Genomic DNA, 26,461 nt, shown 5'->3' with positions numbered 1-26,461 from the left:
TTACTGTTGTTATTCCTTTAAGGGAGCACATTTTTTGTCTGTGATTCAGCGACAACTGGATTTCTATTAAATGGGTCTGATGCCTGTGGTGGGATTCATCCCAGATAACTTCATCTAGCTGGAAGCTGCATACTTGGTCGAACATGCACGGCTCTTAGGAGTGAGGGTGGAGGCCTGCTGGCAGCTCTCAGGGAGGAATATTTTAGCCAGCCCTACCTACAACCCTCTTGCAATCGCCTTGGTGTCGGTGTCACCTTTGCTTGGCGTATTTAAGGCAAACCCCATCTGAGTACCTAGAAAGTAGGTTTTCTTCCACCTATAGCTCCTGAGTGGCCTGGTTGTTTAGTCATGCTCTAATTCACCCTCGTTTCGGGGCTGACGCCACCAGAAAAGGCAGCTCTGACCACTTTCTTTGAAGGCACAGCCAGGAAAAGAAAGTGGAGGTGTGGTACGCCCGGAACGTTTTATGAGATTTGTGTGGTTAGGAAGCAGTCCCTAGAGGTGGCTGACCTGGCCTCTGAAACCTCGTCAGTTGGAGGGCAAAACCTCCCCAAATCTACCATTTCTTGGAGGTATGGGGGAGATGAGCAGAGAGGCTGCCTGGAGGAGAGGGTCTCGCTGATGCCAGCATGCAGAAAGCACCCTGGGATGCGCAGGGGGTAGGAGGGACCCTTGGGAAGATGTGGGTCAGGAACGACCCTGGCTCTTGTCCTTCTGCCACAGGCTCCCAGCCTGCTCCAGCTCTCTGTTTAGAAAAGTACAGGGTTAATGTTGCTGACTGCAAAAGGAGGTGAACGTGGATCTTGTTCCATGGTGAGTACCACGATGGGGGCAGAGGTACACGATGCCACCTGTAGGAAAAGGGGGTCGAAAAGGAGTGGCAAGATCACTTTGTCTAGCCAACCAGGAGGGATTCTTATTGTTAGACACAAATCTTACTGGGTTTGAAAAATCCAGATTTAAAAAAAGAAGCCTGTATTAGCTCCAGACAGAGATGCATCCTGTAATCATGGAAATTTTCTGTTTTACTGCTGGCTTTGGGAGGAAATTCTGGTTTTCGAAGCTACAACATGACTGATAGGTTTTATTTGTATTTTTGAGAATTGTTTTTTTTTGTTGATGTACTCCCATGACTCAAATCCATTTGAACTTTTCCCTCTGAACCATGCGTTTGTATGCCCTGGCTAGCCTCGCGTTGCATTTGATATTCTGGCATTGGGCAGTGGAGGATGGAGAAGTGTTTTTCCACTGCTACCACAGCGGTCTTCAGCTTAGCGTTGTAAAGCACGACTCTTTGCACAATCCACCATGCTCAGTTATGCTCTGTCACTCTTCAGGATAACCAAGCACAGGGATTTTGATCCACTGAGGCCAGCACTGCTGAATAAAAGCACTGCAAAGAGAGGCGCAAGCCTCACCTCTTGCTTTGACATCTCTCTGGCCTGAGAAAGAGGTTCCTCCTCCCAGCCTGAGTATTTTTTTGTGCTTAGGGTGGGGTCTCTCCTTTAATAGCATAATTAGGGTAGGGGATTTTCACCTACCCACAGACCCTTCCCACATTTGGACTGTTCAGAGCAGTGACCTAAATAGAGATTATTTAGGGCCGGTTTTGAAGGGAGAGTTAGCTTCCAGCCTATCCCCCTGCACTGCAGGGTGCAGATGGCTGATGGAGGTAGCTCTCGCTTTCTCCTGGGTAAGCATTTCTGCTTTGCATAGGTAAATATTTGCTGGGCCAGAGAGAGACAGGCAGAGGAATTGATGCTATGGCTGTAAGGTTAAGCTGTTTGCTGGAGAGAGGACACCAGCCCTCCAGGCTCGCTCTAAGAACACGCTGCAGACCCAGCTCTGCAAACGAGACCCCCAAGGGCACGCTCCATTTATGACTTGTCCCCAGCCAGCACTGAACCATCAGCGCGTGAATGGTTGCGCGAATGCCTGGTGATGAAAAATGGAGGCACCTCGGGGACTTCATTGAAAGCCTGTGTGTTTTCCCTCCCTGCCATCTGCACCGGCTCCCCAGGGGCTCCGAGAGCTGAGCCTGTGAGCTGCCTCCTTCCTTCCGAGCGAGGCGCTCCGGGACATCCTCCCCGTGCGAGGAACATCCTCACCACCGAGATGCTGCTGTGGCACCGGTACCCAGTGGGAACCCAGCCAGCTCATCCTGATGCCCAGGAAGGAATTGGAGCCTGCCTTGCTTTCTGACAACTCTGTTGCCTGTAAAGCTGGAAGGAATAAAAGCCTCGGCAGCTACTGTCAGCAGACCTGGCTCTGCACTTGTGTAAGTGGGTAGCATTTTTCATCTCCACGCTGTTTGCTTTAACATGTCAAACAGCTGGCATTTTTGCAAGGTTTCCCTAGCTCCTCCCTCCCTCTCTCCTTCCCTCCCCTTTTCTCCTGCCTCTATAAAATAATGCTGCTATAATCTAGTTTGACTCAGCAGGATCCTTTTCACGCTGGCTGATCCCCATATATAGGCATCAGTTCAAGGAGGTGCACCAGAACGCTGCAATATTTTCCCTAACATTTTGTTTAACCAGGATGACATTATTCAGACAAATTAATTCCTCCTAGACGTAAACTTGTTCTGACTGAGTGCTGCAGCAGCCTCCCTGAGAGCAACAAACCATGATCTGACATCTTAACAGCTCTCTACACGGTCAGGGGGAGTCGTACAGGAAAGATCTTCAGCTGTGCATATGTGCATGGTGCAGCTGTCCCTTTCTGTAGATAGATTGCTCTTCCAGCCAGGTTTGGGTAGAAAAGACGACTTTTTTTTGTTGTTGTTGTTTTTTTAAGTATATGGGATCTAACACACAAGCCATTTAGAAAACTATCCTGGCATACGAAAGCAGAAGGTAAAAGCTGCCTTACCCTCTGAAATCCTTTCCACAGATTTGAAAAATGGGTGGGTCCAGCTGTGCCACTCTTCTTCTGCTACACCTTGAGTTCATCTGGCATGTCTGAGGTAGCACATTGCTACGTGGGACTCACAAAGCTCAGATGCATGTGCAGCTGATGGGTGCCCCCTGTATGTGCCAAATGGCAGCCCCTGTGAGAAGGGGAGAGGAAAACATTACCAGCCACTCACACGTCTGTCAAAAGAAGGAATTCCTGGTGCTTCACGGGCAGAAACAGTGCAAAGAGGTCCCAGCATGGGAAAGCTGTCCTGTAGTGCTGCTTTTACCCTGTGAGGGGTGTAAGGGAAGTAAGCTACCTCAGGCCCTGCTGTGAGCACCAGCTCTTGGGGTAGTGTGGCCAGGCTGCAGGAGCTGTGTTTAGCTGAGTTTTTCTGTCCTTGTTCCCTGAATGTCTTCCTGGTGTTTGAGTCATATCATGTACCCTATAAAGTCTGTGCTCTAAGAGGCAGCTGGGAAATGACTTTTTCCTCCTCCTGCCCTTTGTTCTACCTAGCCCTGAGCATCGTTATGGCTGTTCAGGTGCCTACCAGTTCTTTCCTTAGCTCCAGGATCCCTAATTCAGTCTGTGTGCTAGCTTTGAGCCTGCCAATGCTGCTGAAAGCTCCCTGGAGCAAGGAAATGAGAACGGTGGTTAAGGTAAAATAGCTGGAGCTCAGCTATTTGAACAGGGTCCTGGGTCCATATCTCACAGCTGGGATTCCTGCATTGAATTCTACTGCTGCTTTTTTTTTTGTTGTTGTTGTTATTGTTCAGCTTGCCTCAGTTTTTCCTTCCTGAGAAACGGGTTGGTGTTAATGAACTGCTGATTGAGATGTGCATGGAATGACTTCATGGCCATCCAGTCAGCTGAGCACTTGGGTCTGGGGGTGCTGGGAGCTTCTCCTAGCTGGTCTTCTCTTCTACACCTCGCTGTGTGCTAGTGTAGTCAGAGCAACTTGGGGAAAATGTTCGTGCTGGAGCAGTGTGTTATTGACAGAGGCCATCGCTAGCCTCTTGGTACTCCAGCTTTAAATACCTTGATGTAGTATTATCACCATTAACTCAAAGCGAGTTAAGGTTACAGCAGACAAAAGTGTAACATCCAAAAGACACTGAATAATTCAAAGGGCTTATAACGCTGTAACTTACGGAGATGGAATTCCATACGCTTAAAACTCCCTTATGCTTAGATGAGTTTCAGAGGTTCCCCTTGCTCTGTATCAGCTGTGACAGATGCTTCCCATCTTTCTCCCTGGGGATCTTTCCATCTTTTTCTGGTTCTGTTTGTGAAAGGTCTTTCATCGGGAATATATCTTCTTTTGTATTGTAGTTTTATCTTTTGGTGAACAGTCAGCCTCCAAGCTCTCTCCCTTCTTCCAGCCATAGGATCATCTCTGATGATTTTGAGTCCTTTCTTTTTGGCAGAAGTAGGCTTGACCAGTAGCTTTGAAAATGCTGCCACTCAGACGTGTTTAACTACAACTATCCCCTACACAATAGTAACCAGTGTTGGCTCTTTGGTTTTTAGGGGCTTGTCAAAGTGATTAGCAAGTTTTTTCTCTGTAGTAAGGGAAAACACTTTTTTCTCCTGTTGAAGCAATTCTTAAATGTGTCTGCCAAACCTTCTACATGCTGAATTTTTTATTTCATGTGTTAAGTAGCTACCTCTCTTTATACAAACCTAGAAATGCGCTTAAATGATGCAACTTATTAATGGTTTCTGCTTAAGACTCCTCATGACAGTACCCAGGCAGCCTGGGATGTCGTCTTTTCTCCCAGCAATGTCTTTGAGGCCAGTGTGACTGTCTCTACAAGAGAAAGAGACGTGTCCCTTCATGTGATAGTGCATGGCTAAAACTGATTTTTAGTGCTGTTCTGCAGAGCTGTTAAGCATTGAGTACTATTAGGCTTATCTGTAAGCTGTTGTTAACAATGCTGAAAAAAAATGCTGATGAAAAATAGCAGCTTAGTAAGATGTCAGTGGAATAGGACATTCATCAGTCCATGCCTCTGGGCTCGCTTCAGCAAAACTAGTTTAATACACCCAATAGGGAGGCCTTCTTTTCTTCCAGGGAAGAAAACAAGCATCTTCTGGCACACCAACTCTATAGGTGGAGGCTCATCCTGCAAAGTGCCTTGCTTAGGAAGGAGCACAGCTTTCTATACAGCCAGCTAAGGAAGCCTTCCAGTGTTGGCTGATACCAACCCTTGCAAAAGGCCTACTTGTAAAAGCCGGGAGGGAAGAAGTTGAAGTGGTTTTGCACCCAAGTTCAGTGTTGGTGGAAGAGTGGAATCCCCTATCTAGTCTGCTCTCCATTTCTTATGAGGATACTGAAAACCAAAGAGGATGAAGAAAGGAGCCAAAGGTGGGAGGAAAAAAATACTTGAAAGTGAGTTCAGACAGTTCAGCTTCCCAGAGGTGGCGTGATGTAATGTGCAAGGCGAGGTACTGGCTATTAAAGGAACTTTTATAGTGGTGAAAGGCAGAACAATGGTGGAAGCAGTAGCCAAACATTCACAGCAGAAATGAGACAAATAATTTAGCAGTATGACCGGTTCCTACTGGTTCAAAAGGAGACTGGTAAGCGATAAGTCTTCATCTCTTGATGTTTTTAGACTAGGCCCAACTGCTGTCATGGAATCCCAACTTAGTTCAACAGCTCTCGATGAATTTCTGCTGGAGCTGGAGTGATGGTTCTGGTCTGTGATGTGCAGGAGGTCCCGTGAGACGAGTGATGGATCTTTTGTCAAGAAGCTCAGCTTGCTGATGTTAAACCTGTAAAGCACTAAAAGTCTGAAGTGGATCGGTTGCCAGGGATTCTGCACAGAAACAATGCTGTGGTGGTGCCAAGGACCTCACAAACCGTGGAGCTGGTGTAGAAGGGGTGGTGTCTTGATTTCTTTTTGTACTCTTCCCAGAAGAGTGCAGAGAGTCCAGGCATGGCTGGAAGATGGGAAGCGTGCACATCGTATGCTGGCAGGGTCCCTGTGTCCTGTGCAGGGTGCTAGCTAACACGTTCCTCCTGTTAGACCTCTGCCATGGCAGGTCCAGATGTTATTAAATCCAGCTGATACTACCGAATGATGATGATTTACGGCCACTGGGGATTTGTCTGCCTTTGTTCAAGGAGCTCAAGAAAGGCACTTATGGAGATGGTGCTTGGAGTGGTCAGCCATCTAGGTCAGAAGAGATAAAAGCTGATGTTTCCAAAAATTGGCCTTCTTTCTAGCCATCTTGGGGTTTGACTTGAGAGGCTGTGGGCTGCTTTGTTTTATTCTTTTTTTTCTAACCTGCTGAACGTACCCCAACTCAAGCTGCAGGCATCGAATGTCTTTTAAGACAAGACAGCTCAAATTAACCGCCCTAAAATGTAGAACACCCCGTCCCCAAGGACACTTTGCTGCGTGTGACTGTGAGCGATTAGCAGTTAAAAGGAAGGCTGTACCAAAAGTGAATTACTTCACACATCAGGCCTTGAAAAGATCAGCTCTACACCCAGCTGTAATGCTAGGGATGCCAGAGAAACAGTGGAGTTTAAAGTTCATAGAAGCAGAAGAATTGAATTGGAAAGACAGGTCTTTGGTATCCAGGCAGTATTTTCTCACCGGCAGATCTCAAAGCATTTTCCAAAGCTTGGTAAGAACAAGGATACGTAGGGTCAGATGAACCCTGGAGTGAGTGCAAGGTTTTCAGTCACGCATTCCAGATCTCAGCTCAAATATTTTTGTGTTGGGTTTCTTTCAGAAAAGTACAGAGAGACCCTGGAGCCAGAAATACTGTATAAAAGACACAGGATAATTAGCAGCCTCCTGGAAACATGTGCAACTTTAATAAAATTTAAACTCCAGTTCCTTCCCACAGGTGGAGTCCAGCAGTACTGTAGGCAGTATGTACAATTAATCTATTTTTATTCCTCTTCATCTAAAAATGTGAGTGTTAAAACATATGTAGGTAAAGCAAATGGAAAGCGTAAACCTGACCGCATGCCGTGCTCATCTGAACTTGTTGCATTAGCTCTGTGAAATGCCTGGATCGCTCCTGAGCAGTGTACTCAAGTGAAGGCTTTGCTAAGAGAAACATCTTCACCTACAAACTGGACTTCTTAAAAAGCCCTATGACTTTGCAGCTCGAGAAGATATTGACTTTCCCTGCCAACCACAAAGGGGAATAAATGACTCTGGGAGGGCTCAAGTAATTATACGAAGTGCCTGGATCAACTTTTCCATGGGGATCCTGTAGCTACTGGTCTGATGGCTTAATAACGTGCTTCTGAAATGGCTGCTTTCCATTGCTGTTTCTCTCTGGGGCCAGATTTCCAGCAAGACTCCTTAGCTGCCCTTGCAGAACTGGCAGGAGGATGCCCGCTGGACTTGCATCGCATACAAAGGAGCCAACATTAACTTTTCCATAGGAAAGCTTACAGGTAGGGCAGAGCTGGGCTATGCTGCCCTAGCAGCAAACCCGGAAAAAAAGAGGATGACTCAGAAAGTCCTAGGTCACTTCCTAGCTCCACACCCTTCACCACTGCTTCCTGTCCCTCTGTCCTTTTCCCTCATCTCTTTGGAAGCTGGTGTAGCGGTACGGGAGGGGAGGAGGGATCATTTTGCACAGTAGGGTAGTATGGTGCCAGCAACAAAACGCGTTTTTTCCATTAGGAGACCACCAGTGCTCATCGATGTGTGTAGCTGGGTTGGTCAGGCACATGAGCCACGTGTTACTACCAGGATGTCTCGCGCCTTTGCACCTGGACCTGATCCATATTTAGCGTGTGGTGAAGGATGGCCCTTCCTTCTGTTCCTAGGAGAGCTGTTAAATCAGCAGCTATGGAAAGATATGAACCATACCAGTTTTACTTTGCATGAGCTGCTTGGCAGAAGGCAAGGGTTAGATTAGTTTGGGTGTTCAGATGTTCTTGCTGGGGAAAAGACAGTTTCTGGTATTCAGAAAGGAAAGTTGGAAGTAACTTGATTTAGGATGGAAACGAGCAATTCAGCAGTTAATAAGAAACAACCACCGGTGCAGGTGACTGTGAAAGATCTCAGACATTTTAAAATACTATGTGAAGCACCAGAGCACTTTTTTTTTCCACAACTGTGGAAAATAAAATCCCCAGAACAGAACGGAAAAGTTACAGAGCAGTCATCCTGGAATAATGTCATTTTTCCTCTATATTCCATAGGCACTGATTTCAGCACAAAAGTCCATGTGCCAAGAGGACGCTATCGACTGGAGAATGGGCACGTTATATAATATTTATTATACATTCAATGTGTTTATATAAATGCACATTCCTTATGTAACTGTGTCACTAGGAGAACGGTGAGGCTGGATGAGTTGGTTTCTTCTTCCGTTGCTGCTCTGCTTTGCTTGTTGATTCTCAAGCGCTGTCACAAGACCGTGGTGCTTGTGGTACTGCTCTGTGTGCCCAAGTTAATCTCTTCTTTTCAAAAGCTCCATTCACCTTTGGGGTTTACTGTATTTTCTCGACTGTTGTTTCTTCTTTTAATGTAATACTTGGCTGAAAGCCTTTGGTGGTGTTGCTTTCACAAACTACGGAGTAATCTGGTTAGTATATATTAGGAGCTGACACTTAGCTGACTAGCACAATGTTCAGTGTCTGTGCTTTTCAACTTTAAATAATACACAGGGCAGCCTCCTCAAGTGATGTAAAAGAGCGGGTAAAGAAATGCCAACTGTCAGCTTGATTTTCAGTCTGTTCTGCTCTGACATAAACCTTCCTGACAGCTCAGACCAGTGTCCTTCATATTCCAAATTAATCCAGAATTTCTTGTGGTGATGAAAGGGAAAGAAATGACTTAGAGCGAACATCCTTGACTAACCTTGCTGACACCAGAGAATTACCACCTACTCAGATATGTCCATCTGCTCTCGACAGCAGATCACAGAGCCTGTTTTCATTTGTATTCCGATGGTTTTGCCATCAGGATTTGTCCAAGTATCCATATTGTCTTTCCGAAGTAAGGAAACTTCATTTTTTCACAAGGAGATTTAATATCTCCAGTTCATGAGTAACAGAACAGTACCAAGATGTTAGATAAACTAGGTAATTGTATTGCAAGGAAGCTTCTGCCCACCAGTCCCACCCCCATATTTGAATGGAAGAAGTAGCCCAAAGCTTTTCAGTCATTTCTCACACATCCATCCAAGGATGGCACAGAGGATCTGGTCTATAGCACAGGTCTGTAGGGGTTAGAAGAAATTATGTACCATCCTTTTTCTCCCCACCCTATGTCACTGTCTGTCAGTGATGTCCATAGCAGTGGAGTTCCAGCAGAATTGCCCTCGGAGGTAGGCTAGAGTTGCAGAGGGGCTAATGTCTACATCTCCACATCTTTCTCTGGCTTAAAACATCTTGTAGTAGAGGAAGGAGGGTGATGGATGGATGCTTATGGTGGAGTATCAGTCTCCAGCTAGAAAGCAGATTGTTTTTCATTTCTCTCACATCTTACTGTAGACTTCCTTGGGTAATTCTCATGTGCTCTGTCTCATCTAGATTCTCCATATATAGCTGTCTCCATTTCCCTCTTTGTATCCCTTTCTCCTCTGTCACTCTTATCTCAGCAGGCAGCTCGAACTTTCTTCTCCAGACCAGGAACTGAAGCAAACATCCAGGTCACCTGAATGAAAAGAACTAGGGATGTCATTACATCTAAAAATAATCCCAGTACCTGCTAGGGGATATATTTGACCCTGGACTTACTCAGCAGCCTGCGTTTATTTCTAATTAGAGCCTGACTTTAGACAGAAGAATGGGTGTCGCTCCAGGGGATAACTCGATTCAAACCTCTGAAGAAATCCTGGCAAAAAAAAAAAAAAAAAAAACCTGCCCCCTTCACCATAGTGGGGAACGAGTAGACACAATTCTTGCCTTACAGTGACTCTCTAAATTCTTCTTGCTGTTATCCTCAGCAGTGGCCAGTGCCTGTTGCCAGTCATCCCTGCCCAATGTTCTTCTAAAGTCGTTAAAATACGTTTCACTCAAGAGAGTTTCTTTAAGAAATACAAAATAAAAACCTACATTTTCTCTCAATTTGGAAGGATCTCAGAGCACCTACAGAGGTTTCAGCCCTCGTGTTCCAGGCACAGATAAGTTTCCCATTGCCCTAAAGGCTCTAACATGTTCTCCTCACATCAGGGACTTAAATGCATTTGGCAGCTCTTGAAGAACACTTCAGAGATTTGGAAGAATCATATTTTCACTGTCAGTCCAGGTAGCAGCAGCATCCAAGTGCATTGAGAGTTCTGTTGCGTTTTTTTCCAAGCTTTATATTGGATTACGTTATCTATTAAAAGCAGCTATTTTTATGCTGAACCGTTGCCATGACCTGTATTTCGCAACTTGTATGTATACACTGAAAAAAATCTCTTGTGCTCAAAAGGTGCTTCAGTGGCAGTTTTATGAAATTTTGTGGAAAAAAAAGAAAATCTCATCTTGCTGGTTTTGGTTCTGTTGTTTTGGGGACTTGTTTACTTCTTGGTAGTTCTAGGTGTCAGCTTTGGCATTCAAACCAGTGACATTACTTCTGTCAGAGCATGACAGGCCTCCCAATATCACACTGAAGCCACTCTGCAGATAATGTGAGGCACGGAGATGGAAAATAATAAAATGAAGCTCTGAGTCACTGCTGAGCCCAAGGACAGACACCAGGCATCCTTAGTCCCCAGTGCTCTTTCCCTGCCACTAGAAAACATGACTGTCCCTTGTGACTTAGGTGAGAGGAGTACGAGCTTTGCATTCTCTTCGAGTAATTTAGGTGGAAGGCAGAGATGTTAAACTGATATTCAGCTGAAATATTGAACCTTTGGTAGCTATTAGAAGCAGCTTAGACGTGCCCTTATCTGTGCCTTGAAATAGGAAGGGGAAAATGGATTGTGTGCCTCTCCTTGTGGCTTAAAGAGGTGAGGTTTTTATTCTTGAAGAGTGGAGGGGAAGGATTCTGCCTTTTTTTTTTTTTTTTTTTTCTTCTAACTTCTAGAAATATCCAGGCTCTTAAGCAGTTCCTCCATCTTTTCCATTGCTTTGTTTTTTCCATGAAATCTCTCCTGGAGAACATGGGAGGCATAAAATAACAACTTTAAATATAAATAGGTGGTAGTTAAAGGGCTGCTGGTGGTCAATCCGTAACAAAAGAAATAAATAGACAAGCTCATCTTTGCTGGGTGCTGCCTTATTGACAAAAACAGTTTCAAATAAAACTTTATTTCCATGCTAATCAACCAGATTCCATTTTCTTGATAGTTTTTGTCACAAATTCTTGCATTGCTCAGTCCTTCAGGAAAAGCATGGCAGGCGAGAACTCATTTCTAATGTAAGAAGACCAAGAAAGAAGAGGGTGAGGGAAACTATAAATAACCACCAAAATGTCACAGAGTCAGTCATTTTTTCCTCCGCAAGTCAGCTTTAGCAGTTAAGGTCAAGATAACATTTCCATGTCAATGGTCAGTTACATCAAAATTCTAAAACAGGAAGATTGAATGGAATTTTGGATTTTTTTCTTGTATTCCACCCAGATCTGACCAATTTATAGCCTCTTCAGTCTGCCAACTATGAGTTCCAGTGTTATTTTGGTTAAGCGCTTTGCCAGAGTGGCAAGCTTGGATTGGAGCATCAGGTTTATTAAAGGCTATGAAATTAAATTCGCTACCAAAAAGAAAAGAAAAAAAAAAAAAAAAACCTACTTCTTGCTGATAGTAACTTCTTTGTTTTTCCTTTGATGCGGTTCAATTGTACTTGGATTTTGGCCTAACGATTTGCTACACAATTTTGTTTTGTTTTCACCAAGTTCTAATCAGTTTAAACTGCAAGCGGTTTAAAATGCCTCTCTAACAGCTTCCTCAGCGTTGCTAATTAAGCTTTATATCTCTGTGTTGTCCACAATTGTATCTAAACAAGGAGCAGAGTGGAGCTGCTCCCTGCTTGCCACATCTCCCAGCTGCGTGTAATTCCTGCTGCCTGTGCGGAAAGCAATCACGATGGGACAGATCCTTCAGGCCTTATTTAGGCAAAACTCCCAGGGTGGCATACGAGGTCAGGCACATCGTGTTTTGAGGGAAGAGAAGGATTTGATGGTGAGAACGTGTAAGGCAAGAAAGGCAGCATCTGTAGCGCAAGGACTGGAAGCTCTTGGGCTTTTAGGGAACAGCTTTGCTTTATCCCCTAGAGCACTTTGTACCGTGCAGCCCGGTGTTGTGACCGGGTTGTAGGTGCTGTCACCTGGCGTGTTGTTAATAATAGGTAAAAGCACAGGCTATCAAAATGTGCAATGTATTCTTCCTGTCCCTGAGGAGCAAAGCTAATGGCGTATCATCGTTTTATTTCACAGTGGAGTGAACCTCAGTAGCTGTAGAAAGAAGCCCAACAAATCCTTGAGCCAGCTGAAGACGGTCACTCTGCAGTTGGCACAGCCGGCGGGTGATTCATCCCTAGGTAGCGACCCCGGGGTCTGGAGCGATGCTAATCGCCAGCAGGGTCCAGGAATTTTGGTGGCAGCTCTGTGCCAGTTCTGCTGAGCCGCCGAAGCCTGGAACAAACTGCTTACCTCCAGCATTCTGGGAGGGATTGTGAGGGATTTCCTTCAAATCAGAAATCTTGGAAAATCAGCATCTTACCCCAGGCAGTGCGTTATGCAGCAGATTGGAACGAGGGCTGGAGGGCTTGTCATGAGCTTGGGATCTCCTCGGATTAAAGAAATCTGGGGTGGATGATCCAGTAAGACAAGGCAGGCTCATACTTGGTGCTCTGCTTTGCTGACGCTCATCTCTCAGTGCTCCAGAAGCCTGGTGGGACGCTTGTTGCTCCAGCTGCAGTCCTGGTGCAACACAACTGACTTCACATGGTTACGCTGGGGTTTGTACCTGTGGTCAGCAGTGCTAACAGAAAGCATGAGCAAGGCTCACTGACGTACGGTATGCACTGTTTTGGGTTTGTGTGAGGAATGTGCTGCTCCTCTTTTTTTTTGATGTCAAGATATGAGAAGGTTTGGACACACAGCTTCAGCAGAAGGAAAATTACTGAAGGAACGGGAGCTGATTACCAAGATGTGTAACGAAGTTCCTCTACATAGCACTTGAAAGCATCCTTAACAATTACTTGATTTACTGTAGTATTATCTGTGATTACAATTGTTGTTGTTGAAAAAATTTCCGAGGCTTAGAGGATAAAAAGAGTCGTGTGAGTTAGAGAGCACTTCCCCAAGACTGCAATATTTTACTCTTGCAAATTGCAGTGGGCACACTGAAGCACTGCAACACCTATTCCCCCATCCTGCGCTTCCCAAAGTCAGACTTCGGGGACTTTTGAGGTGCATGCAGTCATTACAGATTAGCTGGAATTGTGGCTGTTAAATATCTCATTTCCATCAAGAAACAATTTGGGCACACGGACCGCTTCACAAGTGTTTATCAAATGTAACAGCATCCTGTTTCTCCCAGGGTTGTGCAACTCCTATAGCTATTGAGTGTACAGGCAAACTGAGGCACAGAGCAGGGAACTGCCTTGCCTCTGACAGTTACATGATGGAAAAAGCAGAAGTAAAACCAGGCGTTTTACCTTCCAGCCCAAAAATTTACAGTACGAATCCCTCAGTTAAGTTCCTAAGTGCTGCCATTTTTAAGTGACAAAGACCCCAGTGTTGTCAGAGCGAGGAATGCACAGAAGATGAGTAGCTTCGAGTGCCAAAGAGCAGTTAAGTAACTTCCAACATGAGGCAGCTTGTGGATTTTTAGCTGGAAGGAGTCAGTGTGATTGTGGTCGGATGCTGAGCCTAATGCAGAGCAGATCGCTTAACCCTGGTGTTCCAGCATGGGTCTCAACTTGTTGGCGCTGGAGATGGCCGTGGGTCTTCTGTAAAACAGGGCTGAGCAAGAGAGACATCACCCTGTTCCTAATTTTAATTATGTTCACTGTTAAAAATATCTACCTCTAGTTAGCACGGGCAGCCTGTGAGCCTGCCAGATCCAGCAGCTGCCTTCTCGAGGTCTCCTCTCCACCCGTGGGCATGCTCAGATGATAGTAAAGCAATCCCTTAACCTCTGTTTGGTAAGATAGCTGTCTTAAGAAAGCACAAATGGAGCTCCTTCCTCTCGCTGTAGAGCCTATTTTGATACCTGTTAATCTTTCACGAACCTCTTCTTGAACCCTGCTCCATTTTAATCATGGTCTTGATGCTACCGCACATTTGTGGACTCGATTGCCTGTTGTTGTCATTTTTACTACTCACCCAAGCCATAAAAATACATTAGTCTGTCTCTAATAGTTACAGGGCAAGGGGAAGGGACTCTTTCACCATGTATGCTGGGAGGACTCCGGGCCAGATTCACCTCCAGCTGCTCAGAGTCCAAAAACACAAAGCTGAATTGGGTTGATCCTAACAAGAAAAGCAGATTCCAGCAGAGGGGAAACGTGCCAGCCATGGTATTGCTACTGTGCTGGGAAAGCCACTGAAAACCGAGCCGAATGGAAGAACTATTTGAAAGCCACTGAAAACAGCAACCTCCAGGGCCTGAGCCTACCCTGTGTAGCTGTCGGTAGCTGTGTGCTCAGCGCCGACCCACATCACACTGGTAGCATTGCAGGGCTGCCAAGGTAATTTATCCCGGCATCTTTTCTCCCCTCTCCCAGCAAAACAAACTCTACCACCTAAAGAGCACCCTCACTGCTTACCACTGTGGCTGAATTAGGGACTTTTTCCAGATTATTTCTGGCTGTCAGGGGTCATGCCTCTTCCCTCCCCCCATACACACTGGCACAGATATATGGCAATGTGACCTGAGCGGCAGGGATCCAGCCGAGATCTGCCAGCACCTACCCCTCTGAGAGCAGCAGAAAGGGCAGGAAAGTGTCACCCACTGCTAATAACGTGTCCAGTTGGTAAGGTAAGCAGGAAAAGTTAACCCACACATGCCTAGATTTTTCCCTTTGGATAGGGAGGAGGGAATTTCATGCCAGTCATTAGTGAATTAAAAGCTGCATGTGCCAAGATTTACGCATCTATGGAGAAAGATGGTAAATCATCACTAGGGACGGCTGAGGACTTTGTGAAGGGAACTGGGGTCTCAGTCTTCAATGCTCTTTTTATATTAAAAAAAAAAAAAGAAAGGTTTTGAAAGTGTTGAAATTACATCTTGACACTTAACCCCTCCACCACTGTCTGCTTTATATTTAATTTATAATCCAACTATATGTTTGCAGACCAAAGCCCTAAATGAAACCATTTGAAATCATATGAAGTACAGCGTTTCAATTGACCTGATCTAATTTGGGGTTTATAAATTCACCAGACTTTTTGAGATTAAAGCGCTCTGTCTTCACTTAAGTATGGAAATATTTTCAAGCCTCAAAAATCATCCCACAATGGGGAAAATGTCTCCTGCTCCGCTCTCCTCACAGTCTGAGGAAATGAAGGACAGAGTCACAAGATTTAAAGCAATTCACTTACCACACTTTACTAAGTTACAGTTCAACTACAGTAGTTGACCGTGTGCCTGTTTTTAGCACAACAGTCACTTTTGGTTCCCGCAGCTAATACCATCTCCTCTGCAGTCACTCCAAAAATGTTTCTTCTCCAGTGCTCACGAAATGAGTTCATGTCCCCACGCATGAATTGCCAACGTAATTTATTCCAGCAACTTCCCTCCCCTTTCCCAGCAAAACAAGCTATACCATCCTCGTGTCCCAGTGCATGAGCTCTCCTCTGTCTGCCATGCGGAGTGCAGGAGAGGTTACGTTCATTAGCATTCCAGATGAATTGCCAGCACATAAGCAGCAGTGACTAATCTTGGTGGCTTTTCTCCTGCATTTACTGCTAGGTCATTGTGGGAGGTTCCGTGTGCTGCACCGTGTTGTGAATTCCTGCTGTCACCCAAAGGTTGGTTCTGGGGGGTTTTAATCCAGAGCAGGGAAGCTGGATGTGCTGCAGCCCACAGGCTGCTTGGCTGTCGCTGCAGCGCTGCTCCTGAAGCTGTCTGCCAGCTTTCCATCTGGGACGTTCAGTTTTCAGGAGGGGATTCAACCCCTTCCAGTCCTTAATGGCTCCTGCACCCCAGAACTGTTCCCCAGCAGCTTGGATTTTCATCTTGTTTCCCACGTTTAATCCCACCATCTGCAGAGCAGCTCCCGTTGGGTTTCTGTGTCTCTGTAGGACCAAGTGTTGCTACGGGGAGGCCCTGAATGACTTTCCCTGCCATTTATTATCCGATAGGTGTTCCCATTTTGTTGCTGGTTGGGCTGTGTTTTTTTTAAGTCTCTCACGTCTTTACCTGCAAGCAACTAATTGATAACCTGCTCGCTTCATCTGTTCTTTGCCTGCATCTTAGTGCATGTTCACTTGGGGTTATTTCTCTTTTCAGATGTGTTAGTTTACATTATTCTCCCCAGCTGAGATGTTTCTTCTTTGCCATGGATAAGCAGCTCTGCTCACACGAGGCCTGGACCCAGACTCGGTCTTTAATGCAAGGCCCATGTAGAAATGGATTGTGTCACTTGTTCCTGCCTTGTCCTTTCCAAACCCCCCCAAAATCAGGGTTGGAGACACAAGTGTCTCCAATAAAGGAGGTCACTCCCTGCTACTTAGCCAAAAAATACTGGAAAATGGTGGTAAACTTGCCCTTCAGCCCTTCCTGGTTAGTGGGCTGTATTCTTCTGATACGAATTCAACCACAACACCTAGGTCTGATGTTTCCTAGCTGGTTCTTCTCTTTGCCTTACTTTGATGCTCTGCGTAGCTCATCAGAGGCACCCTGGGGCTGGCAGTGGCAGCTCAGGAGGAAAAGTAAATAATAATAAAAAAAACAGCACCATCATTATATTTTTCTTCATCTTGTTTGGCTTTCTAAAGGCCTAAAAGCTCCAAGAAGTGCTAGGAGAGTTAGCTGAACCATAAAAGAGCAAAATCAAGAAGCCTAACTTGAAATCCTACAGCAAAGCTATTCCCATAATGTGCAGAAATACCTTTGTGCAGGTTGTTAGCTGCTGGGGCAGCATTTAGGCATGTGGGATAACCTGATTAGAGAATCAAAGAAAACCCTGTTAGCTCCACAGGCCAAATCCTGCCTTACAGCAACCCGATGTCAAATGGGCGTGAATCAAGGAAGCTTTCCCTTTGGCATCTTGTGGTAACACCTTGAAGAGAAGGGTTCGAGCCAGGGTTCTAGCAGGGAAAAAGGCTTAAGCAAATATACTCCCAGACAGGGAGTGAGCTGTAGTCTGAAACTAATGACTTTGTTTTTCCTCACTGGTACAGACTTGGAAGGATGAAAAGAATAAATTTCTCAGGTCTGATTTTCGGATTGTATCGGTTTAATCAGGAGTTGGTTAATTTAAAATGCTCGTCGTGTTTGGCTGTGAGAACATCAGACAGTGTGACCGAGCTGAGATTTGGGAGTAGAAGACTTGTTTCTGAAGGCATAATCCAGAAACGTGATTACCTGCCACCCTGGTCACTGCAAAACTCCCACCAAAGCCATCACAGCATGAGATGTCAGGCAAGATGATGGCAATTATCCCCTTGCAGTCTTAACTCTCTCTGAAACGCGTGAGTAGGAGCTGTGTTAGGTCTGTAGCGAAGCAGTTCCAGGCCACACCGTTTGGTGTTAAATCCCTTTGTGGGATGGATGGCAGCTACTGCTTTGTGCTCCACTCACAGCACGAGGTAGATTTTGCTCACTTTTTCTGTCTGGAGACCAGGCAAACTGCTTAGCAGGGCAGCTCTTGGATACATAGGTAAGCCGTGAAACTCCAGGTTGTGGGTGCTCAGTGTTTATCAGAGTTCAGAAAGCCATCAGGAAACTTCATGGGAGGACCATCCACTCAAGGCTATTGGGCACAGAGAAGTTGAGCTCTGGCTTAGGAAGTCTTTAAGCCAGAAATTGCTGGAGGCTGGGAGCGTATCCTCAGCAATTACCGTATTTGTTTGTCCTGATTTCATTTGCCCTTGGCCTCTGTTGCTGGCAACTGTTGGAAACGAGGCAAGCAGTGACTTGGTGAGGCAAATGCTCCGTACCTGTACGTATTCAGAAGTTGTCATAGATGCCTTACGAGTGGCACAATCTTCCATCAGCATCTGCAGATATACAGCATTCCTTCCTTGGCAGTACGGAGAACAGCAGGGATGTGGACTGAGGTGATGTGATCTGCTTATGCAAAGCAAAATGGTAATTTTGCCAGGTTATTCCTCCAAGGAGAAAATTATTGACCTTGCTTTTTCTGGCATACCAGCTACTGTTATAATGATGATGATGGTGACAGTAACCAGACAGAAAGGCCAGCAATAATTCTTTCCTGCCCATTATTACAAAGCATAAAGCAAAATCCAGTCTGAAACCAAGGCTAGTCTGGCTGTGCTCTCTTTACAAATGTGTTAGACAGTTCTCAAACGGGCTGAAATTCAGGACTTTTCATATCAGGCCTTCCAAAAACAATCCTTTTGATCTTTTGATATGAACCTGTGTGTTTATATGTTTGTATCATCCTTGTGATTTGCAGCCTAGAGATAATGTCCAACAGCGTATGTGTGAGTGCAGAAGTAACCTCTCTGAGTTCCTGGGTGATTCATCTCCTGACAATACGTCTTGGCTGCACATGTAAGGACTGGATCTTACCCCTGAGAATATTGGCTCAGAGAAGCAATAACAGTGCGGTCAGTCAAAGCACTGTTTTCCCTGGGAATTTTGTTGCATGAGGAAGCAGAACTTCAGCCTTCCTGCGTTTGTCAACGTGAGCTGCCTTTCAGCAGCTTTTTATATTTCTGTGCCTTTTTTTTTCTTTTCTTTTTTTTTTTTTTTACTCTCCTCATTTCTGTGTATCTCAGTCATAAGCAGTATTGTAATCATAGGTGTTCTGTCTCATCCAGGATTCAAACATTGATTGATAACATTGTTTGAAATCTCTAGGGTTCATCAAGCAAGAGCAGTGAGTGAAATTTTGCTTTCCTAAAGTCCAGCAAAATGACCCAGGTCATTGCCATAGACTTACTGGTAGCATCTCTGTGTGTTGTACCCTCAAGTCATGGCACGTGTCTTTTGGGTGCTTGGTTTAAATGGTGAATTGCACATTGGTGTCCGGAGGGCTGGAGTGTCTCACGGACAACTCTTTGAAGCACAGTTGTGTTGGTCTCTCTATAACTGACTGTAGGGCTGAGTGAGAGTTGAAATGGGGTGAATCACTCAGTGCAGCCCACTTGAAAGGTGTTTTTTTGGCTCCAGTGCTTCAGGAGCAGGCCAGTACATAAAAGCTGTGAGGCAAAATAGCCTGGCTTTGGAGCTGGCATTTCAGCCATCTCAGACACGGTGGGCTAGAGATAAACGATTACATGAGGTCATCCTGAACTGTCTTTGCAGTGCTTTTGTTGGGGTTGCTGTTTTTTCTCCCCAGACTCACCAGCAGTTTCCCTGCTGGTAGAAGAATATTGATTTACATACGAGGCAGATGAAGGTTCTTTAGGAGACCTGTATTTGCAGAGCAGTTAAGGGGTCTCTGTACAGCCCCAGGAACGTGAGCTTCAGCTTTGCACTGCGCATCATGGAGGTTGTCTCTGATAACTCAGCTGCAAAAGGTCGTCCAGGCTGGGCAGTATGGAGGCAAAGCACACAGGAGCACGGGCTGCATAACACTCTCGTGTTCTTGGCTATAGAAGCTGCAGTGTCTTGCTGAGATGGCACTCACATGTGGTTGTGTACGTTTTATTTGCAGAACACACTGGAGCAATGCAGTGTCTGTGCGAAGCCCATCATGGAAAGGATTCTCCGAGCCACTGGGAAGGCCTACCATCCCCACTGCTTCACCTGTGTGATGTGCCATCGCAGCCTGGATGGGATCCCCTTCACCGTGGATGCCGGTGGGAACATCCACTGCATCGAGGATTTCCATAAGTACGTCCCAAGCTGCTCTCAGTGGCTTTGCTTGTCTTTCTCTTTGGTTCCTAAAAATCCTCCTTTTCTTTTTGCTGAGTGTCCAAAAAGCTCTGGACCCTCTGCGGCTTACTCTGAAGACTCTTAAGAAGTCATCAGAGCTTTGCTTCAATCAGGCATGCTGTGACAGGCAAGATTAATTGATTAACAGCTGCTGATGCTTGATCTTGCTTAGATCTGAATTTATGGATATCCCCTGTGTTCCTCTGTTTTAAATGCTTTGCACTCCCCCTGCAGCACGTGCACATTTCTCTTCCCTGGCTCTACCTGCACTTCCACATCAGTGTCTCTCCCCTTTGTCTACCAAGCAATTAGGAGAGGTCCTGTGCAGTTGGACTCTGCAGGTATTTGCTTACCAGCTAGAGGGATCTAGGTGTCCACAGGATGCTCACAGTTCCTCTTGTTTCTAGTTGCTAATTAGATTTTAAAGCTGCTAAAAATACAGCCCTGGTAATAATTTATAGTGAAGCCGCTATTTAAAGTAAGTTGAAAGGTATAGTTGCAAATAGCTTCTGTCATTGCCATGCTACCACCCCCATCATCACAGCTAATCTGAGGAAGACAGGTAGATATAATCAGAGCACAAATGTTTCCCCTGTATGGGAAAGACAGACACATTACACCCCTCAATTATAAGAGGAAATCAATACTGACAAATGTGAGTTTACATCTCAACCATTTATCTCTTAATTTCTAAGGGGGTAGACTTAATTAGAGCCTCGTGACATCAGTGTGTGGGCCTGAAAGCTCAAAGAAGCAGACTGACTTGACAGAAAGGAAAGCAGCCACGATCAACTCGCATGTTAAAATCCAACATGAGGATGTTCCCTGGAGCTCAGATAGGTCGGGTTAATTGACAGGTGCTGAAATGGCTGTGTGCTGGTTTGATTTTCTGTGTCAGAAGACGAGTAAGATAGAAATTGGTCCTGAGCAGAGGCCCAGCATGAAAGGTTTCTCTCCAAACCAGATATGGTTTGGAGGCTGCTTCTCCTTCAAGTCCTGCAGGTCTTGAGCTTCATATTCCTTCTGGAGAAAGGTTATGAGCAAGGGTTGATGTCCATCTTCAAGTCTTTTGGCAGTGAACAGATCTGGACCTCAGGGCTCTGAGAGTGGAAAACGGGATGCTGTCAATCCAAGTAAAGGACATAAAATCATTGAACAAAAGGTGGAGGGGAAGGTGATGGGGGAGTAGTGGAAGACCTAGTGGGACATTCAGAATGTCTTTGGTCAGGTTGCCATGCATTCAGCATGACTTTGGCCAGCCCCTTTTTAACTGATCAGCAATGATATTCTGGTCTGGAGGTCAAGCACTCCACATCTTGTATACAGTTTTGATAATAAAACAGTTCCTGATGCTCACGCTACACTTAGGTACCCCCTGAGCTTGGAGCTCCCAGGAGCACATCCACTTCCCTTGAAATCTGCAAGAGTCATTTCTGGGCCCCTGAAGTTAATATTTGGCTCATAATGAATTACCCGCAGTGGCCTGGACAGCAAAATGTTGAAGTATTTTTAAGCACTGCATTTGAGCTAAATGGCACAAGGAAGCGCCTGCATGAAGCAGCATATAATTAACTGCGATTACAGCTCCGGTCATATCCTGATCCATTTAAGTTATTTTTCAGAGTGCTCACTATCGCCACTGTTTAATTCATTTTTCCGTTAGATCGCAGCTACACAGACATCTTTCATCTGCTGCCAGTGAAATTAATATTTTTCTTTATTCCTAGTACAGATAGATTTTTTTTTTTTTTTTAAGCTAGTTAATTCTGGGGTGGTTCATGTGACAGGCTGGGTGGCAAAGTCAATCTTTCTTAGATATTTCAGAGGAGAAGGGTCTTTGATCTCCTTGTGTTCTGATGTTTGCTATAAGCATTGCCCTCTGTCACTCCATAGCCCATGACCCTGTCTCTCATTAAATGGCAGCAGATTCTGTAGGTCTAAGTTTCTTTTTTCTGAGCAGAGAATTTGCAGCCAGAGAATTGGTACCAATATGTTTTGAACCAAAACAGCAAGTAATTATTTGCCACAGGCTAAATGCTCCCATGCACACCCACCTGCCTGGGAGCAGAGATTAACCCTTGTCATGTGCAGATGGGGGAGCAAAACCAGAACATACGTGAAATAACCAGACACTCATGTAGTGGACAATATAAGGTGGGAAAATAAAAGGCTTGTTTTGCCTCTTTTACCAAGGGTCTGTTTCACCAATTGCCTGTTTTTAATATTTGATTTTTATTTTTTCCAAGAGATGCTTTTGGAGCAGATCCTGCTCATCTTTCTAACCTTAGGAACTGGATAAACTTTCTTAGAGTTAGGTTGAGGGTTGAGCCTAAGCATTGTGGCAGTGCATTGGTGTCACGGTCACGGGTGACTCAACAGATACTTCAGTTGTTAATTAGGGCAGGTAAAATATGCTTTGCTGACTGTCAGGTGTTCTTTAAGACCTTTCCTAAAAGTCTGCAAGATGCTCTTTAATACTCTGCAAGCCTGAAATTGCATTGTAAGATGAAAGTGCTCCTTCCTGCCTTCTTTCCAAGGAGGCAGCTGTGCAAAGCTGCAAAATGTGATGTCTGCACGTGCATATGCCATTTATACACAGGCACACATTTCTGCCTTCCTGGTGCAGTTAGCAAAAACTTTTGCTCTGAGCTTAAGAATAACTGGGGCTGTGTCTTCTTTCTTCAGGAAATTTGCACCAAGATGTTCAGTGTGTAAGGAGCCCATCATGCCGGCCCCAGGACAAGAGGAGACTGTCCGCATTGTCGCCTTGGATCGTGACTTCCATGTCCAGTGCTACCGGTGTGAGGTTAGTATTCTAATCACAAGAAGGAGAGAAAGCAAAGGCTGGTATAATTTCATTGCTGCCTCATGCTATAAACACTACAGGCATACCCTATTGTAACACTGGCTCTACAATCAAATTACTTCATTGACTCCAGCATGCAAGGAATTTTTCCTCATTTATATCAGCGCAAATGAGAAGAAAATCAGGTCCCTTATTCATAACAGGTTCATTAGGAGAGCAAGAGAATGTGACTCAGTTAATTAGAGCTTAATATTTGAGAGCATCATAAATTATAGCTTGGACACAAACGTTGCTCATGTTTATGTTCTTAAAATGAAAGCTAATGTGTGTTAGAATTTGAGCAAGATTGTACAGGAAACTCAACATATGGCTCTGGGTTGAAGAATTTTAATGGACACATAAACATGATCATTCTTGTTCAGTGCAATGCTTTTTGTGCTACTTTCCTGTTAAGTTTCATTACACACTTCATATAATTTTGATGGTAAGAATCTGAAGACAGAAGAAAAATCACCTTAAAGCAATTAACATGTGAGAACAGCTGTGTTAGAGAACCTTCAAGAATTCCTCAATGCAAGTGTTACTTGCTGGATAATATATCAGCCAGATGGCAGGGTAAGAAAATGAGACTAAACGTATTTCTTATCGCAGTTGCAGGTTTTAATATCCAACTGGAAAGAAGGATGGACTCTGGCTTAAAGGTCTTAGCTGAGACTTGAGGCATCTGGTTCACTTCTCAGTCTGACACTGGCATCTAGGGTTCAGCCCATTACTTAGGCCTAGTTTTTGTAAGGCATTGGGGCATTTGTACGCTAAATTTTGCAGAGTCTAATTCATCATACAGCATTTCTTCATGCTGGCTGTTGAGATACCTGGGCTTCATACATGGATGTCAGAAGTAGGTGCAGTGGAGAACTGAGGACAGACATGTGGCTCCATGAAATCCATCATAGGTCCCAGAACAGTACATTATTAGCTTGGAACATCTTCTCATGGGCAACTGAACTGCTGTGGGCTTGACCTGAAGTGTTCATGTGGATTTGCTGTTCCAGAGATTGCTGCACTATGATCTCTGCATAATGAAAGTCTTCCTACAGGCACTGCATGTCAGTAAGACAATAAAGAGGAGAGCTAGACTCCCAAATCAGTGAGGTACAGAAGTCTTTTGTAATCTCTGAAAATCTTTCTGTGTTTTGGCATTTGCCTCCACGTGCCTCAGCTATCTCAAGTGAAGCAATAGTTACATTCCTTTTTCTACCACTTGCTTGCCAGGTGTATTTACAAACACAGATTTATCTTGAAGAGGCATGGCCATCAGTAGTCCTTGCCCAAATGATGACTGCGTGATCACACCATGAGGAGGAATTCCCAGTCTTCCTAGTAGCTATACTTAAGTCAGCCTGGAAATATACAGATAGACTTCTCTGGGGCAGGGCTTGGGCCTTTTTTGGGGGGTTTCTACTGTTCCTGTCTCAGCGAAATCCTCCTCTCAGGCACACCCTTTTGCACCAACAGCAATACAAACACAGGTGGCAGTTCTGGTCATGGGAGACAGGCAGGGAGTTTGCTTAGCTGTCACCCTGGAAAGGATGCTGTAGCTTTGTGGCATTAACTCTTCCAAAGGAGATTACCTGTAGTCAGATATTAGTACCGAACTTCCTTCCTGAGGATGCTTCCTTTTTTATCTTTTTTTGCATTATTAAATATGTGCTTAAGTTTGATGTTTTCTTCAATGCGAAGACCTTTCCTTCCTCAGAAATGTGAAGGGAATAATCTCCTTTTATTTTCAATTGGATTAAATTCAGCAGAGAGCTTGGGAACCCATCTTCTCTGCAGCATTGTCTCTTATCAGGAAATGGCTTAATCATGAAAGACATCACGTACCTCAGCTTCTGTGTTACGCTGACTCAGGCTGGATCATGTTACAAGGTGGAGAGTGAGGAGAGAGCTTCTTTGACTAATAGATTCTTCGCTTAATCTTGTTCTTATTTCTTATTTACTTTGCTCTTGCTGTTTGCTTGTTCCCTAGGACTGCGGAGGCCTCCTGTCTGAAGGGGACAATCAGGGCTGTTACCCTCTGGACGGGCACATCCTTTGCAAGACCTGCAACTCAGCTCGGATCCAGGCTCTGACTGCCAAGGCCAGCACTGATCTCTGAGTATCAACTGTGACCCTCCCCAGGATGCCTTCCTGGGGGAATTGCACAAGCTTTGCATGATTTCTTTCCAGCCTAGGGTCTGAAACTCTGTTTAAAAAAAAAAAAAAAAAAAAAAAAATAAAACTGGAAGGCCTTGGAGCAAGAGGGCAGTTCTTCAGGCCATGTTCAGACTGCCTGCAGTAGGCACCTAATTTAGACGTGATTCCCCAGGAGGGTGGCAAGTCAGACCACCAGCTGTCTCTGCAGTTGATGGCGACAAGTGGTGATAACACCTAAGTTATCTGCCTGTAGAAGGAGGTCTGAACTGGTGAAAGGTGGCTGAGCTAGACCCTTCTCCTAAGTCATTTTGAAAACTTGATCAGCTCTTACTGAAGACAGGGGAGCTTCTCTTTGACTTTAATAGGGTCTGGGTCACAGCAGAAGTAGCTCCACTGTCACAGAAGGTGTGAAACCAGTATGAGAGTAGGACCAGTGCTCCTCTCATTACATCACAAACAATACAACTTCAGCCATGCTGCACCTAAGAGCGTAGATGTGACATTGTATCTTTGGGACACAGATTTGTTGTCTGTATCTTTTGTCTTAGGCCCTTACTTGTCTCCAATCCCTTCCAGTTCTATAGGGTTTTTTTCTTTTTCTTATGAAATTATATTTTGCTATTGCATAAACTTATTCATTAGTGAAGCTTCCAATTCACAAAATGAGCAATCACAGAAAGACATAAGCTTGAATACACTACACACACACACAAACACACACAATGTGCTTTTGATTTACTAGAGGTATAAGTCAATCATGTCCATTGAGAAGGTCTTTTAAGGATCTGGGGCTGGAAACACTTTCTTAAAATCCCAGTTGTTTATAATAAAAAAAAAAAAAAACAACTACATAGAACTGCAGTGCAGAAAGCGATGCTCAAAAAAATCTTATGCCACTCATTATAGTGGGACCAATGTCAGTGCTGGTTTCTGGGTAGATATTTAGCAGTGCAGTCTCATTCCGTTGTTTATTGCAGTGGGGAGGATTTTTCTTCAGCTGTAACAGGGATTGAATCAGGCCTTGGGATAGATGTTTCTCTTATGGTAACGTGCACAATCTGGAGTTCTCATTAAAAAAGGTATCTTATTTCAACAACGGCAAAAGAACCTTTCTAAACACATGCAGTTGTTCAGTTTTTATCTTAAAAAAGTTAAAGAAGGTGTTAAACTGTTCTCTGTGCCAATCCAAAAAGCAAGCATTTTTTCTTTCATTTTAATCCCAGCCACTTATTACTCCTTGCTGGTAAAATGTCATTGCAGAAGAGTGTTGGGCCAGGAGCAGCACTTTCATCTTCTGTCCAGAGTTAATACAAATGCCAAGGTAAATAAAAAGCTGGGCACAGATAACCTTTTTTTTTTCCTCATGTTGCTGGAGTTTTTGTGTTTTTTGTTGTTTTGTTAATTAAAAAAATAATAAATATGCAGCTCGCTCTGAGCAGCTGTAATATTCTTGTTCATGAAACCCATAATAACTCAGGTGCAAATTACATAGTGAGGGAGTAATTTTCGTATCACTGAATTGACATTAATATCTTATTTGCAGATGTAATCAAAGAGAATACCTTTCTTTGCACTTAACAAATTAAGAAGCAGAACTGAAACAGTTGCAGGCTGATTGACCATATTAGTGAC

General features: G+C 44.6%; 1 protein-coding gene across 1 annotated transcript in view; it reads left to right on the top strand.

The window, feature by feature from the left end:
* LPP (LIM domain containing preferred translocation partner in lipoma) overlaps nucleotides 1–25,669 on the top strand; it is a 222,415-nt gene extending 196,746 nt beyond the window's left edge. Inside the window, exons 8-10 of the mRNA XM_032193775.1 lie at nucleotides 19,607–19,785; nucleotides 22,513–22,633; nucleotides 24,663–25,669. Of these exons, the coding sequence (XP_032049666.1) occupies nucleotides 19,607–19,785; nucleotides 22,513–22,633; nucleotides 24,663–24,791 (429 nt within the window). The 3' untranslated portion in view covers nucleotides 24,792–25,669. The remainder of the gene's footprint in view (nucleotides 1–19,606; nucleotides 19,786–22,512; nucleotides 22,634–24,662) is intronic.
* The last annotated feature ends 792 nt before the right edge of the window (nucleotides 25,670–26,461 follow it).

The sequence above is a fragment of the Aythya fuligula genome, chromosome 9 (genome assembly GCF_009819795.1).
Source record: "Aythya fuligula isolate bAytFul2 chromosome 9, bAytFul2.pri, whole genome shotgun sequence".
Taxonomy (NCBI): domain Eukaryota; kingdom Metazoa; phylum Chordata; class Aves; order Anseriformes; family Anatidae; genus Aythya; species Aythya fuligula.
This window is presented reverse-complemented; position numbering and strand designations above follow the sequence as displayed.